The sequence below is a fragment of the Vulpes vulpes genome, chromosome 4 (assembly GCF_048418805.1).
Source record: "Vulpes vulpes isolate BD-2025 chromosome 4, VulVul3, whole genome shotgun sequence".
NCBI lineage: Eukaryota > Metazoa > Chordata > Mammalia > Carnivora > Canidae > Vulpes > Vulpes vulpes.
Genome location: NC_132783.1, coordinates 108876732 through 108892680, shown reverse-complemented (window position 1 = coordinate 108892680; position 15949 = coordinate 108876732). Strand labels below are relative to the sequence as shown.

The window sequence follows — 15949 nt, the reverse complement described above, 5'->3', positions numbered from 1 at the left end:
TCAGATCAGCTTCACAAGCTGCACCCACATCTCGGAATGATGGATACCTATGGAAAGGGTCATGACGCTCAACTTGTCTCGCACCAGCTTGACTATCATACTCTTCTGGAGTGGGGTGGAACGGCAACATAGGACAGACCGGCAATACTGAGTCAACTCCAAAAATTTCATCTCCAGCTTTCCCTGGAAAATGGCATTTAATGTCTTCCCATCAATGACCAATCCAACTTCTGGAACTGCAGCTCTTGAGGTGGGGGGTAGCGTCTTGGAAGGTAGACAGAACCCAAAGAACTTGCGGTCTGGCTTCTGTGGTCCATGAAATTGCTTTACTTCTTCCAGTGCACAGTTGAGGATGGATTCACAGGTTTCCTATTGAGTTAGAATAATAAATATGGTATTAATAAGCAACAGTGAAAATGCAGGTTAAAAATCTCACTTTATCCTTTAGTAAAATAGCTAATGAAACTCTACTGTCATAGAGATTACCCAGGAATCATTCTTTGATTTTTACATTTCTCTGCAATATTTAAAAAAGCATCAAAGCAATATTAATTTGGAAGCAAGTTAATGGCAAAATAGAGAATGGGAGTGGAAGTAGCTCAGCAAGATGGTGACAGATACAGGGATAGTATAAGCTAATAAATAACATGAATGTGATGATAAATAATGACAATATGTCAGGATGGTTTAGTGCTTTCTTTTTCTCACAAGTCCTTTCAGTTCTCCTTAGGAAATTGGGTGATGAAGGAATTGAAACTGAAATTATTAGTAACTTGCCCTAGCTTATCCAACTTACTAGGTGAGGTAGATCATTACTACTTCAATTACAGCTTCTTAATTGAAAAAATACATTGTGTATTTATCTGTTAGTATGGATGTGTTGGTCTTATTGGTTAAAACTGACTACGAATGTGAACATCTTATTGATGTAAAGAAACTTCTTATGGATTTTTTCTGATTACCTTGAAACAAAGTGAAGAACTTATTTGCTCTTATCAATTTTCCTTTTTTACTTTTGACTGTATCAGAGATAAAGTCACATTTTGGTTCTAAATATATCCTTAGTACCTTTTTAAATTTTGCAACATTACTTTCAAATAAAGGTAGAGAAAAGTTGTGGCAGTGAATTGTATTATCAATTTTAATAGCATTGTTTTGTTCACATGATCTTCATCTAGCAGTGTTCTTTTATCCATGGCAAGGATGATGATTTTCATTTACTGTAGTGCTAAAAAAAATTCTTCTAAAAATACATTTAGTGCATTTGAACTAACACTTTGAACTAAGTGTTCAAAGTCTGTCAATTTAAATGAAATTGTTAAAAAACAGTAAGGTAACATGCAGATTTAGGCAAAAATTGTGAAGATTGTTCTTATATGATATACTTGGGGACCATTAATCTAGAAGCTTCTGAGAATATTTGGAGTCCTTTATTCTGGTAGAGTAGAACTGCAGTTAATCATCCTTGAGTCTTCCTTTAGGGAATGCTAAATTGAGTGTTGCAAGCAATAGGGTACACTCAGAACTAAAGGGGTGACAGGAAGTAGTTCCAGGAGTGGGTGGTTATGCCTGAAGCACTTATCTGGGAAAGAGATCAAGACAGTCCTTGCTGTGAGTTGGGTCCGGCACAAATTATATAAATTCCTTCAACATATGGCTGCAGGAAGTCATTGTAGATATAAGTTTAAAAATTAAATCTCTGAATTTACTTATTTCAAAGTGTGATATAATAACCATAATAATTGCCATTCATTTAACCTTTAGTATATGCCAGGTACTGTAGTAGGGAGCCTCTAAGATGGTTCTCAATGATCCCTTCCCTCCTGGAATGCATGCCCCTGTGCAATCCTTCCCCTTGGATGTGAGCCACATCTATCAATTCCTTTCTAATGTAGAGAATTCTGCAAAAGTGATGGCATGTCACTTCCCATGTTAGCTTACAAAAAGACTATGGCTTCCAATTTGGCACTATTTTCCCTTTCTCTTGGATGGCTTGCTGTGGGAGAAAGCAGCTACCATATTGTGAAGCAGCTCTACAGAGAGGCCCACGTGGTGAGGAACCGAAGTTTGCCAGCAATCATTTCTGTGAGCTTGGAAGAAGGCCTTCTCTCCATGCCCAAACAACTCACCAGTTGAGCCTTCAGATGAACCCACAGCCCTGACTGACAGCTTGACTGCAGCCTCCAGTAAGACCTTGATCCAGAGGTACTCAGCTATGCTGCCTCTGGACTCCTAACCCACAGAAACTGTGGGACAGTAAATGTTGGTTATTTTTAGCCACTAAATTTTGGAGTAATTTGTTAACTAACACAAATACTGTGCTAATAAGCATTTTTGTTCTATGATCTTATTTAATCTTCCCAATAGAAATAACATTTTCTAATTCCTATTTTACATATGAAGAGAATGAAGTTCAGGGAGGTATGGTACCTGGACCATATTTAGTTTTCAACATATGTTACTAATAGTGATAATAATCATTGCTGTTATTAGTTTCTAATTAATACTCTAATCCCTTCTAAATTCCTTGATAGACCAGCACTTTCAGTGATGGGTTAGTAATTCTCTCGTTTTATGACTGTGAACCCTGAGGTCTAGAGAGTTCCCATAATGTGCTTATAGCTTTAAGATACATAACAAAGAAACAGTAGACCTAAATCAATATATATTGAGTTAGGCAGACTAAAATCCTTGGAGGAGATATTCAATGAATACATAATTACATTAAACTAGAGTTTAAGTAAACCTGAGATTTGGAATGGATTTCCCCAGTTTCTGGCTTAACATATCCATGTAGCCACCATTTTTTCCCAGTTCAAGGTGTGGACAGGGCCTAACATTCAGGTACCATCTGAGAGGATCCCAGATGACTTTAAATGAGTCAACAGTGACTGAACAAAACATGAAATGTGACCCACTATTCCTTAGGAATGTTGGGCTAATCAATTGCTAAACATCTTCAGCTTCCTAGAAGAATGCATTTAACAGAAAACACAAAAGCCTACTCTATCCATCTTGGGCTGGCTGACTCACAAGTTTGCCCCTGTCCTCCTTCTGGAATCACCTGTAGTGAAATAATCATTGCAAATAGAATTTCCATTGCAAGCAGGGCAGTCAGATATCAATGTTATTACAGGGATCAAGTACTCAAGCAAGCAGCAAATTACTTTCTTTCCTAAGCATAATATTAATGCCAAAGATTTCCCCAAGATTATTTTCATTTTGAAAATTCATTGGGGTTTAATCTAATCACAGCATAATCTGTGCACCTGACAAGAAAGTGTTTTTTTCCAATTCTTACAAAGAGCCTCAGTCACTTTTCATAGTATATACTATTTTTTAAAAAAATATGTGGACTCTTTACAAAATAAAAACCAGATTTAACCCTCCCACGTGAGTGGGTCAGTGGTTGAGCATATGCCTTCAGCTCAAGTCATGATCCCAGGGTCCTGGGATCAAGTCCTGTATTGGGCTCCCTGCAGGAAGCCTGCTTCTCCCTCTGCCTATGTCTGTGCCTCTCTCTATGTATTTCTCATGAATAAATAAATAAAACCTTTAAAACAAACAAGCAAAACAAAACAAAATCCTCCTGGGTCCAATCAGTCTTAAGCAAAACCAAGAGGGTGAGGTTCCAGCATCTTTTCTACCTCCTTTTTCTGTACTGTTCTTTTCCATCTTCCTCCTTCTCTATTCCTTTCCTTATGGTACACCTAGGTCTCCCAGGGCCCTTCTCCCACCGCCTCTCTAATACAGAGCTTTTCCTGCTTGCTTCCTCTTGGTAGGAGCATACATCTCAAAGTCTACTTCCCATATTCTTCAGCCAAGATGTTGGAACTTCGCTTTCTGCAGTTTGCATTGTGAAAATAGATTTCTTCTCCTAAATATAAAATTGTATTATAACTTTGAATACTCTTCTTCAGACTTTACACAGCCCTCTCTCCAAACCCCATCCCCTGCCACCCACAACCTACTGGGGGTTGAAAATTGCAGTTTTAGGACTCTGCTCTCTCTCTCTCTCTCTCTCACTCTTCCATCCCAACAAAACATACTGGTCTCATGAATCATTCCCTTCAGTTTTATTCTGTGGCAAACCAGTTTGACATATGAATTGGAGCTGAAATTTTAAGCTCAGAATTGTTTCAATTTAAGTACAGCTTTTTCAATGGGAGAGTTAGTCCTAAGTATAAGAAACTGACAATTGGGGTTCTGTGAGCAAATAATATGGAATAATGCAGATAGCACTGGCCTGGGAGAAGAACCGTGTTCTAGACCTAGTTCTGTCAGAAACTATCAGGGTGATCCTGGGCAAGGGCCTTAGTCTCAAGGGTCTTTAGTTTTCTCATTGTAAAATGTGGAGATTGGGTCAAGGGGTGGAATTTGGAAGATCAAAACTTTCTAACATGTACTACCAGATGTAATATAATCAAACTGGTCAATGATGTATGGGGATGAGGTGGATGACGTTCGGGGGCCTCTGAGCTCCAAAGTTCAGTGATATTTTGGGGGTAGAGGTGCTTCACCTGTGTACCCAAATCCCACCCATAAGCCTATTTCTTATTGGCTTAAGGGCTGTTCTGCATTGGTCTCTACTTTGGCCTCACCTGACTTTCTGTATTAATGGAGTAAACAGTGTCAGCCTGATCTAACAATCTGCAGGAATAGGCGATATTGATTGCTGTCTCCTGCTTATCTCCAGTCAAGACCCAGAGCTGGATTCCAGCTTCCCGCAGAGCCGCAATTGTGTCTGGAACCCCTTCTTGTAGCCGGTCTTCGATTCCAGTGGCTCCTGGAGTGATCAAAGACACCAGAGCTTACAATTAGAGTGAAAAACTGCCTAAGGTCCCTAAAACTCTAACAAGCTAAACACTGATTATTAAATATTCCCATGTTCTAGGCTATGCTAAGCACCTAGGTAGGGTACAGCAGTGAAATGGAGCTGGTCTCTAACCTCTTGCAGCTCAAAAGCTTGTTGAAAAAGGATTTATATCTGAACGATATGAGAAGAAAAGCGCAGGGTGCCAGTTGAACATATGTTAAGAGACCTGAACTTCAGCTATAAAGTCAGGGATGGGGACGCCTGGGTGGCTCAGTGGTTGAACGTCTGCCTTCAGCTCAGGGTGTGATCCCATAGTTCCGGGATTGAGTCCCACATGGGGCTCCCTCCGAGGAGCCTGCTTCTTCCTCTGCCTATGTCTCTGCCTTCTCTCTGTGTCTCTCATGAATAAATAAATCAAATCTTCAAAAAAAAAAAAAAAAAGTCAGGGATGACCTTGTTAGGAAGTGCCATTTGAGCTCAGACCCAGAAGATAAGGCTGAGAAGTGGCAAAGGAGGATAGTCCCAGGTAGAGGATGAGCATGTATGAAAGCCCAGAGGTCAGGGTAGAAGCAGGTACTGAAAGGGAGGCAGAGTGGGGTGAGAGATGGGGCCAGCAAGGGATGTAAGGCTGCTGGATCATGCAGAGCCTTGTGAGGGCATTATAGGATTTGGAATTTATTTGGTAGACAGAAAAACTATTAAGGGGAGTTAAGTTGGAGAGTGACAGGATCAGTTTTGAGTTTTAAGAGGATCATTCTAGAGAGTGGACAGGAGATTGGGGGAAGCAGGATGAGATTAGAGGCTGAGCAGGGGTATGGAGGAGTAGCCTGGGGGGTGGGCCTAGCAGCTAGGAATGGAGAGAAGTGGAGACACTTTGCTCTGTAACAGCTCATGGCAGAAGAGGGACTCAGGTTTTTGATGATATTCTTGGAATTAAATATGCAGACTCTATAATTTTTGAATGATCTCAAGCTTTGCACCAACCCTGATGAATGTATACCCAAATATCAAATAGTTGCTAAGTGATTAAGCATAAATTAATCTGCATTTAAATTGAGATTCACTTCAGACAACAGACTAATGGCTACCCATTTTACTCTGGGCAGGAGCAAGGCATTTCATTTCTTTTAATAATCCCTAGTGACAATAGGCTGGCAAAGCAGTTACACTGGGTGCATATTGAAAAGATCATTTTATAGTGTGGGACCTAGTGTGAATGCAATGCAGCTTTAGTGGCACAGCAGATTCTTGGTGGTAAGATGAAGTCTCTTCCCAGCCCTAATTCTCTTTATCCCAAGCCACCTTGAGGGAACAAAAATAATGACTCTATCCTGAAATGTGCCTCTTTTGTACTGTAGGCCCAAATGTGCAGATAAACAACCCCATGAAAAGTGATGGTTCAGTCCTTGTTTTTCCCTCTAAGGGTTAGCCTGGAAGGTGAGATTCTGAAGCTGATTTATATTACAGGGAAGCAGAGTGAAGGAGAAAAAAAGGAAAAACACATTTGTGTGAAAGGAAAAATGAAGCAGAAAGGTTGTGAAAGTCTTTCCCAGCAAGGGAAGCCAAAAGATCCTGATAAGCATGTTTTCTTTCATGCAGAATCAGCTGAGGAGCACTTCTCACTGAGACCAGAGTGCTCCCCCCAAACAAAAGCAACCTCAAGGGGGTCAGGGGGGAGTCATGTGCTCTAACGGGATGACATTCTGTGGCCTTGTGTGTAGATAGAGCTGTCTGGTCTGGCTACCCTCTGGTTCCTGTTAAAATAGGTTCTCATGGGCAACTTTCAGAGGGGCTTTGGGAGGCAGCAGGCAAAGGCCCTGGAGTCAAAACACAGGGGAAACAAAAAGACTGAGAGTGGTGGGGAACAAACATCTCCCCCTGTTTGCCACCCTTCCTGCTGAATCTTGCTGCTACCTTTAATACATAAAGGCATCACCGTCTTCTTACAGCAACCCTGGTTCTTTCCCCTTGTACCTCTGCCTGTCTGAAAGCTTGGAGCAGTGTGATTTATATGCAGAAGAAGCTAGAGCTCAGGGGAGTGAGGGGATGGGTCCCTGAGCACACAGCACAAGATCAAGATTTGGCCCTCATCCCCAGCTCAGCATTGCCTCCCAAAATGAAAGAAGTCTTTAGCCATTTAGTCAGCATGGCATGCATCAGGTTTTGCCTTTTCCAGATTTTGCTCCCAGCTGTGAGGTGATTAACCCTGATAAACAAAGCCTCCTCCATCTCTCTGGGTAATGTTTTACCTCTTAAAGAAACAGCACTTTCTCTTAGCTGGTCTCCCTGCTTCTCATCATTACCTTGGCATATGAACTGAACTTCCATACAGCAGCAGCCATAGTTATTTTTGTAAAGCATGAGCCTATTCCTGTTTTTACTCCCTTCTCTTTAAACTGTAAGCATATGATTTATGTGTCCTTCATAACCTGTATCATTCTGAGCTTTCCCCCCTCATATCATTTCTCCTGTACACTCTGTGGTCACAGAGCCACAGCGGACCTTGGGGTTTCCAGGCTATCTAGGCTGTCTCCTGTCTAGCTCTTCATTTGGGCCCCTCCCTCGGCCTGAAAACTGTGTTTGTCTGACCAGTTCCTCTGCTCTGCTCAGTTCCTGCCTTCTAGAACTCTCTTTGGCCCCAGGCTACATCAGCACCTTCTACTTGGGCTTCTATACCACAGGCAAATCTTCCAGCTCAGGCCTCATCACACTTGGTTGAAATTCTTGTTAATCATCTAGTTTCCAGCTCTGAGAGGATAGAGCTTATGACTCTTGTTCCTTTCCCAGTGCCTAGCATGCTATTTGGCACATAGTAGGTGCACAATAAACAGTTGAATAAATGGAGGAGAAGCAACCTAGGCTTCATCCAGAAGGAAGTATAGGAATCTTCGTGGGCATCCTTAGGAAGTGGCTTGTCAAGTCTGGGTTGGATATCGGCACCATTTGCACCAAATACCTGGAAGGGCACTCCAGGGAAGGCTCCTAATTGAGACACATGTGCAGCAATGTCAGAGTCATGGCCAATAACTCCCTCTCCAGCTTGTAGCATACATTTTTTTTTTTTTAATTTAGTGATGACTTATTTTTAGCTACCGAGTAAGGTGAGTTGATTCTCCAGATGCTGTGCAGTCTCCATTAGAAGCTCATCTCGATTGTCGAGGGATGCCTCTGCCTCATACCGGAAACTGGCCCATCGCTGGAAGTCATCTTCGCTTATGACCTGCAGGACAGGAAGAGGCTCTTTCCCAATGCAGGGTGAATCCCACCCCATTCTTATATGTTGGGCACCCTATAGGCCTGTTTGAGCTTCCCTATTCCCTAGACAATTATTTCTTCTCAATTTTTTTTTTAATGCACAAATCGATGAAAGATTGATCCTCATGTTCCATTATCACAATTAAGCCCCTGCTGTGCTCTAGGCACTGGAAGTATAGCAGTGATCAAGACAGACAAGATTCCTGCATGGCTGGACTTATGTGCTAGTGGGGGTTGAGAGACATTTATTCAAATAAATTATTTAAAAGGACAGAGAATTTTAAGGGGTTCTTTACAGAAAACAGAGACGGTGACATGATGGAGTGTGACTAGATAGGAGAAAGCTGGAGGGTTATTTCATTTGCATCTTCAGTTCTCTTAGACAAAGTGACATGCAAGTTGATATCCAATGATGAGAAGGGATCAGTCATGGAGGGGGGCAAATGCAAAGGCCATGAAACAGCATGAACCCCGCTTTCTTTCTGTTCAGTTGAACAAACCAGTTGGCTTAGGGATGGAGAGCCAGATAGAGAGGAAGCAGCAATGAGGCTGGGAAGGTAAACAGCAATCAGATCTTACATAGCTTGGTAGACTATCCCACTCAGTAATTGGAAGAATCCAACTGGAGGGCAAATCTTCCTCCCTGGGAGTCATAGCATGTTTAGATGCCTCTGTTGGCATCACATGCATTACTGTCTCTTATAGAAACAAATTATTCTTTTGTTCAACAATCAGACATTCCTTGATTTTTCTTCTGCACATGGCACTATGGGGAAAACCAAGGAACACAGCTAGGCCTTTGCTCTTGAGGAATTCATAATCTCATTAGAGGAAGCAAAACAGGCACAAATAATTTCAATGGAAAATAGAAGGTGGTAAGGATATAATTACAATTTATGGAGTAGTAAGCACTGGTCACTGTCTCAGGCACCGTATGTATGTATATGTGTTACTTTAGTTAATTTCCATGACAACTGTATAAGGTAGGGAGCATTAGTACCAGTTTATAGATAAGAAAATCCCAAACTCAGAGAGGTGAAGAAACTTTCCCAAGGTCACACAACGGGCAAGTGGTGAGACTGGGACTTGTATCCAGGTAGGTCTGAGTATAAAGTGGGTGCTCTTAAACTTTCTTGCACTAAGCATCATAAAAGAGATGAAGACCTCTGGGGATTTATAGAGAAGAAACCACGTTTAGTCATCTAGAAGTGCATGTCATCATAGCTCCCCTATCGGATTTTAGGTGCCTCATTAGATGCCCCTACTCTGAGGTTCACATCTCTTTGCCTGCCTCCCTGGCAGGGGCTGCAAAGTCAAAGGGTTGCAAGGTGAGAGGTGGGTAATTACATGACTATAGCTGGACCAAGGTCAATACAACAGGGAAGGTAGGTCTGTCACCAATTGCAGAACACAGGAGAATATATACGCTTCATTAAAAGGACCAGCTACTACAAGGCTCTAAGCCATTAGTGGCTGTTTAAGAACTGAGACCTTGTTCATCAGATCCTCTAAATTTTTAAGAGAAACCAGAAATACTGATTTTTGTGATCACATATCTCCCAAACTTCATTCTAGGCAAAAAATGCAAAATTTAAAAAGCTACTTTGAGGGTAAAATTATAATATTGAAAACTCTTTTATGAGTTATGGGTTACCAAGTATATGTACATATAATGAAAAACAGAGAACAACAAAGCCATGCTGATATGGAACCTTGCTATTTAGAGTTCTGCCCCAGCAAAACTGCCAAAATCCTGGGTCTTTGTGGTGAGTCAGAATAGCTGATTTTGAAAATATTAAAACCACCAATAGTAAGGGTCTTCTAAAAAGAAAAGACAGACGCGGGGTCGAGGCCTTATAACTACTAAAGGAGGAATTTATTTTTACCTTTTTGGCGACGCACAGTGTTCGAAGGCCATCTCTTGCATATAAATCTAGATGCTTCTGGGTTCTGACTTGGATTTTCCTCATCTTCTTTTCCACATCCATGTCAGTTACTGTCAAATAGTCATTGTTCTCCATGAAGTCATGTACAAATGCTTGGGAATCGTTGTTTCTAACACTCTGAAACTGTGAGGAGGAATCCCCTTATAACCCACCCCAGAAACACAGAATCTCTCTTGGTTGTCATGATGTCCCAGAAGGTGAACTCTAGAAGACCTTAAATTCTCTACTCTCTATGGGATGATCAAGGCCTGGCTGAGAAAAATCCTATTTAGGGAAGAAAGGTTGTCTTAGATATTGATCCCAAACACATGTTTGCATCAGAATCACCCCTACTCTGGGATTCATATCTCTTTGCTTGCATCCCTGGGAGGGGCTGCAAATAATAGAGGTTCCCAGGTCCAGTTGAAGCCCTGCTGAATCAGAGGACCAGAAGTCTAAATCTTTGTTGTTATCTCAGGTGTTTTCCATGTAGCCAGTTTAGCTCTGGATGACCAGTTGTTGGCTGAGTCTTAGACATACCCTCGATTATCCCCTCCGTTGTCTACTTCAGTCTTTATATCAACTTAGGTCTCAAGACAGCCATAGATATGAATCTCATTGTTAAGTTTTTCATCACATTGGGTTTTCTGAATTAGGCTTTCCTTCTGTAACAGGAAATGGCCTTAGGAAAAATATTTTTTGCATTTTCTATAAGTCTAGCATGAAAACATATTTCATTGTGTTGCTCAAAGTTCCTTTGATGAAGTCTGATGTATTTTCTTATATCTTTTTCTCCTGAAAATCTAGTGCTTTTATCTATCAGATAAAAATAATTTTTCAGGGGCACCTGGGTGGCTCAGCGGTTGAGTGTCTGCCTTCGGTTCAGGTTGTGATCCCGGGGTCCTGGGATCGAGTCCTGCATCAGGCTCCCTGCAGGGATCCTGCTTCTCTCTCTGCCTATTCTCTGCCTCTCTCTCTGTGTCTCTCATGAATAGATAAATAAATAAAAATCTTTAAAAACAAAAAAGAATTTTTCAGCCTCGGTTGGTGGGCATGGGGCAGGATTGATGCCATTTCCACCTCCTTTACCTAAGGTGTCACAGACATCACTAATCAGATACTGATTGCTACTGTGTAAAGCTGAGCTGGGAAAAGCCTTCAGAATCCTTCTTTACTGGGGCTGGAATCTTGAGGCCCTACGTAGTAAACAGGTTTTGTGTATCTCATCTATTCCCCTCCCTATGATGCAAAATTAAACATACAATTCTTTACAGTAAAATAAATATAAGGAAGTCCAACAAAGCTCTGATCTTTTCCCTGATACAATTCCAAGGCTGTTTTTATGCAATATAAAAATCCTTTAAAAAATTATCTCATTTTTCAAATACTACTTTTTCTCTGGTGCCTTAAGCACAGTCTGTGCTTATTGTGCACCATCTATAATATTTTATTTTCAAAAATGTTAGCTCCCTGAGATAAAATCCTTTTGCCTTCTACCTGTGTGACCTGGAGTTTACTTTTTTGCTTAGGCTACCAGGAGCCTCAGGATCAAATTGAATGTTCAGACACTCTAAATATATTATACCTAGGGTTATTTTCCTCCCTTCTTTTCAAAGAGTTCTCAATTTTTATAGTAATATTGTGTATGTGTCTTTTATTGGAAGCATCTCCAAATCCATTTGGAATCAGGTGAGGAACAAATTAAAAAAAACATCTCCAGGGCAGCTTGGATGGCTGTTGCCCAGGGATAGAGTGCCGTGGTTCCCTTGACTCAGAAATACCAAATTCACTCATTTTGCCAGAGTCTGGGAATGAAGAGACCTAATTAGCTCCCTTCCCATTCTAAACACTCATCAATCCCCATGAACCTCTTGGCTTTGATCCACAGCTGATAATGCAGGAGGCACAGGGCTGCCTGGGCAATTCTAAAGCTTGGCTGGAATCTACTATCCTGGGAGAATCATAGCCCCATAACTGTCTTCTTCTTGTTAGCAATCAGAAAGCGTCCGCACACTAATTCATGCTGCTCCAAAATTGGACACTGATATGTAGGGACTTTGGAACATTTTTCTGGCTTGGCTCAAATTTATGAAAATCCATTTGGGGGAGGCTGGGGAAAAGGATGACAAAGAGGGACACCTGAGGTTTTCCAGAGCAAACTGAGCCTGGTGCAGAGTTCTGGTGGCATGGAAAGAGCTCTGAACTGAGATTCAAGGTACCTGGGCCTAGAATTTACCACTGGTTATCTGTGTACCTCTCTTAAGTCACTTCCCTCCCTGGATTCAGCTGGCTTCTCTACAAAACTCAGAGTTAGGACCACAGTGTGTTCTAGCATATATTAATGGGTGTTTTGGTAGGAAAAAATTGTGTACAGATAATCCATATTTAAATGTTTGGAAAAGCAGAAATTGGGATAAAGTTAGAGGTTTCTCCAGTATAAGACTGCCCTAAGTCTTTAATAAGCTCACGAGCACTGTAATTCTCCAGAGCAAGGAGATGCAGAATGCAGCATGATTTAAGGAATCTCCTCTGAAGAAAGCATCTTGTGGCTTCTGTTCAAGTTAGGACCTGCTGGACTAAGTGACACTATAACCCAAGCTCGTTATTACTGTCCTGTGCTGCCTCTTAAACCAGGGAGCCCTCTTCCCGGAGCCCTGGTGAGGTGGGACTCACCGCATGCTGGGTCTTCCAGCAGGTCCATGATAACCGAGTCTGCGCCCTTGGTGTAGACAATGATTTCACCCGTCAGTGGGTGCCTCACAACCACAGACATTCTTTTCCTGACAGAGTCAAAGCCCAGGGTGCAGAGGATGTCAAAGGTGAGGCAGGTGCCCTGGGGCAAGCGCACAGTCACCTGCTCAGGTGTCCGGGACACCAGCGTGAAGCTGTAGGCATGGGCTGCATGTACCAGGGCTGCCTCATCAGGGCTCTCAGCTTCATAATAGAGCTCAGGGTTGGCCAGTCCTAGAGCTGGGGCCTCCAGAACCTTCTCCAAGGAAGCATCCAATCCAGACCCCTGGATGTCGCCCTGGTCCCATGTGCTGCTCCTATAGCCACCATCGGTGGAGTAGCCTCCACTGCACACAGATGCATCGTCTCTCTCTTCTGAGTCTGTGGTAGGCATGTTGGCCCCCAAACTCTCCCCCAGGTCGATATCAGAGGGTGCAGTGGATGAGAATGATTGGCTGAGGTTCAAAAGCTTCAATCTGTGGAAGAGCTGCTGAATCTTCTCCAGGGATGTCCCCAGAGCCTTGGTCAAGGGTGGCATGGTGACCTTGTAGTCAAAGAAGGGAAGTGGAACATTAACTCTCAGTGTTGGAAAAAATATTAAGCTGTTTTATGGAAGAATATGAAGCTCATTTTGTAATAAATGGATTATTTGGCGGTTTCAGCAATTATGGGCAAGTCTTCTCTCCTCTGTGAGACTCAGCAAATCTGAGTCTGTCTGGCTCCAGAGATTGAACTCCTGAGCTACCTGCCAGCTAATGTCTCCTCAATAACTTGAAAACTGGAGGTTGGATGCTGTCCTTCTCAAAATGTACTTCTTTCTTTCTTGAAAGTAGAATTAATTTCTCAGATAACATTTCCTGCCTCCCAAAATTCCCTAAAATTTTGTGATAACTTTGTGAGTTTTCAGTGGTTGGAATGTCTTTTCAGAGTGTTTTGGGATCTAGGTATAATAATGGGAGACTCTGGTTTGGTACCTGGGTGAACCCTGTTTTCTTGATTTCATAGCTACCAGTTATAATACTCAATTATTACCACCAGTCACTCATAAGGGAGCTTGAGTGAGAGTTTGTGGATAATCGAAGATCAATCTATCTTTAGTACTGAAAAACAATTCAGAGTATAAACTTCTAAAAATGGCCATCCAGCTGCATTATCTCTAAATTGGCAGAACTTCACCCATGGTGGTGGTGATGATGATGATGATGATGATGATGATAATAATAATAATTTTATATTATTTTTCCCTCACATAAAAGCAGAGACCAGTATAATGTGATATTATCATGGAGTTGTACAGATGGTTCTGCTGTGTATCAATCATACATCCTTCGTTAAGTTGCTGAAACTCTCTGAACCACTGTGTCTTCATTTGTGAAATGTACGGACATACCTCATAGGGTTTTTGGGTTGTGATGATTAAATGATAATGCAGGTGATGTGTTTGGCATGGAGCCTGGCACAAAGCAAGTACTCAGTAAATATTAACTCTTAATACCTACCCTATAGACAGATACAGAATTTGAAAGTTATATAGAAAGCTCATATAGGACTTCTTCCATTTTATTTAAAAAATGAGGAAACTAAGGCCCAGAAAAAATAAGAAATCTGTTCAAGGTCTCACAGTGATGACATGGTGTTTCTGTGACTAGGGCTCAAGAGTCTTGTCTCTCTGTTCAGGGCTTTACTTCTTACCCCTGGATCTTCTTCCATCCCTTCCACCACCCACCCTCAGTGATCCTTACCCTCTGCCTTGGCTCAGTGGTTGTGGAGACCATGACAGAGTTGCAGATGGTTAGTGCAAGGAAGAAGTCAGCAATGGAGGAGGTGGTGGAGAGGGAAGTCTTGGCAGGTTTCGTGTCTGACAATGTCTCCAACCACAGGGCAGCATCTTGCACTTTGGGCAGTAGATTTTTATCTGGAGTCACATCTTTTTCCTGAGAAAGAAATGCCTCAATGAGAATCTTTCCTGGAATGTCTGGGTGGCTCAGCGGTTAAGCGTCTACCTTCGGCCCAGGGCATGATCCTGGAGTCCCGGGATCGAGTCCCACATCGGGCTCCCTACATGGAGCCTGCTTCTCTCTCTGCCTATGTCTCTGCCTCTCTGTGTCTCTCATGAATAAATAAATAAAATCTTAAAAAATCAATCTTTCCTGAAGGGACTGGGGAGGAAGGCCCCTCTAGCAGATTCTTTGTATACCTGGGGGAAGATTGATACAGTCTTCCCTGAAGTCCTGCCTCTAGGACATCTCCCCTTTCCACAGGCCTAGTCAGTGCATTCTTATGCGATTCCTCCCTTTCCCTCAAACTTGCATGTTATAGACTCTGGCACTCTTTCCCTCACAGTGGCTTCCCACCATTTGCCCTTCATTGCTGATGCTTTCAGCCAGGAGCAGACCTCTAGCCCTCAAATCTGGATTTCTGCATCAGCCTCTGAAGTGATGTTGCTGCCTCCCACCTCTTTTCTTTCTAATCTTTCATATGAATTAGCCATGCATCTTCCTAAAACATTATTTCTCTCAAAGTACTTTTGAGCTTGAAAACCTTCAGGAGATCTTCATATTTAGCATAGTCAATACAGTCTGGCATCTAAATTCTTCCACAGTCTGCACTCCCATTCTTTACTCCCACCATTTCTCCATGCAGACCCTCGGCTCAGCCTGCTGGTTTGTTTGCTGCCTTTTCGATATTCCCTTTTAATACCTCAGATTATACCTTGTTTGAAAAGTGATTTCCTGTCTACCAAAATCCTATCTAGACTTCAGTAGCCATGAGAAGTCCCATATGTCCATGAGATCTTATCCAGCCCACGATAAGTTCTCAGTCTTCTGAGCCACAACAGCATATTTTGAATTTAGAATGTCCATAGGAGTCAGGCAGTTAAGGTGAATGAGGGAAGTGAGCCAAGGTACAGATGAGGACACTATGGGGTGGCAGGGGTTGGGAAACCTGGCAAGTCCTACCCTACCTAAAAGGTTTCAACTGCTCTGCTAATGAGGTGCTCTGGTGTTAGCCTAGTTTGCCTAATCTATTGATTTTTCAAGATAAAGAGTGATGATGTGAGAACTCATTTTTTTTTTAAAAGAAAAATCTGTGGGCGGGATCTGACTCATGTGTTTCCAATTTTTCACATCCTTGTAGAAACTGCCACTTGTACCATCCCTTTGGAATGCACCACATATTGACCTATATTTTAAATTCAGTTTTCTAAAAAAAAAAAAACAAA

At 42.0% G+C, this 15949-nt stretch overlaps 1 protein-coding gene across 13 annotated transcripts in view; it reads right to left on the bottom strand.

The window, feature by feature from the left end:
- The window catches only part of ATP10B (ATPase phospholipid transporting 10B (putative)), a 252935-nt gene that overhangs the window by 27757 nt on the left and 209229 nt on the right, over positions 1-15949 (bottom strand). For 7 of the 13 annotated variants that reach the window (XM_026007667.2, XM_072756707.1, XM_072756712.1 and 4 more), the window contains 6 exons: positions 14469-14660; positions 12670-13270; positions 9958-10067; positions 7910-8036; positions 4602-4786; positions 48-369 (listed from right to left, as the gene is read on the bottom strand). In XM_026007667.2, the coding sequence (XP_025863452.1) occupies positions 48-369; positions 4602-4786; positions 7910-8036; positions 9958-10067; positions 12670-13270; positions 14469-14660 (1537 nt within the window). Of the gene's footprint in view, positions 1-47; positions 370-4601; positions 4787-7909; positions 8037-9957; positions 10141-12669; positions 13271-14468; positions 14661-15949 lie in introns of all 13 variants that reach the window. The other 6 variants (XM_072756716.1, XM_072756714.1, XM_072756717.1 and 3 more) reach the window with 2 other exon arrangements.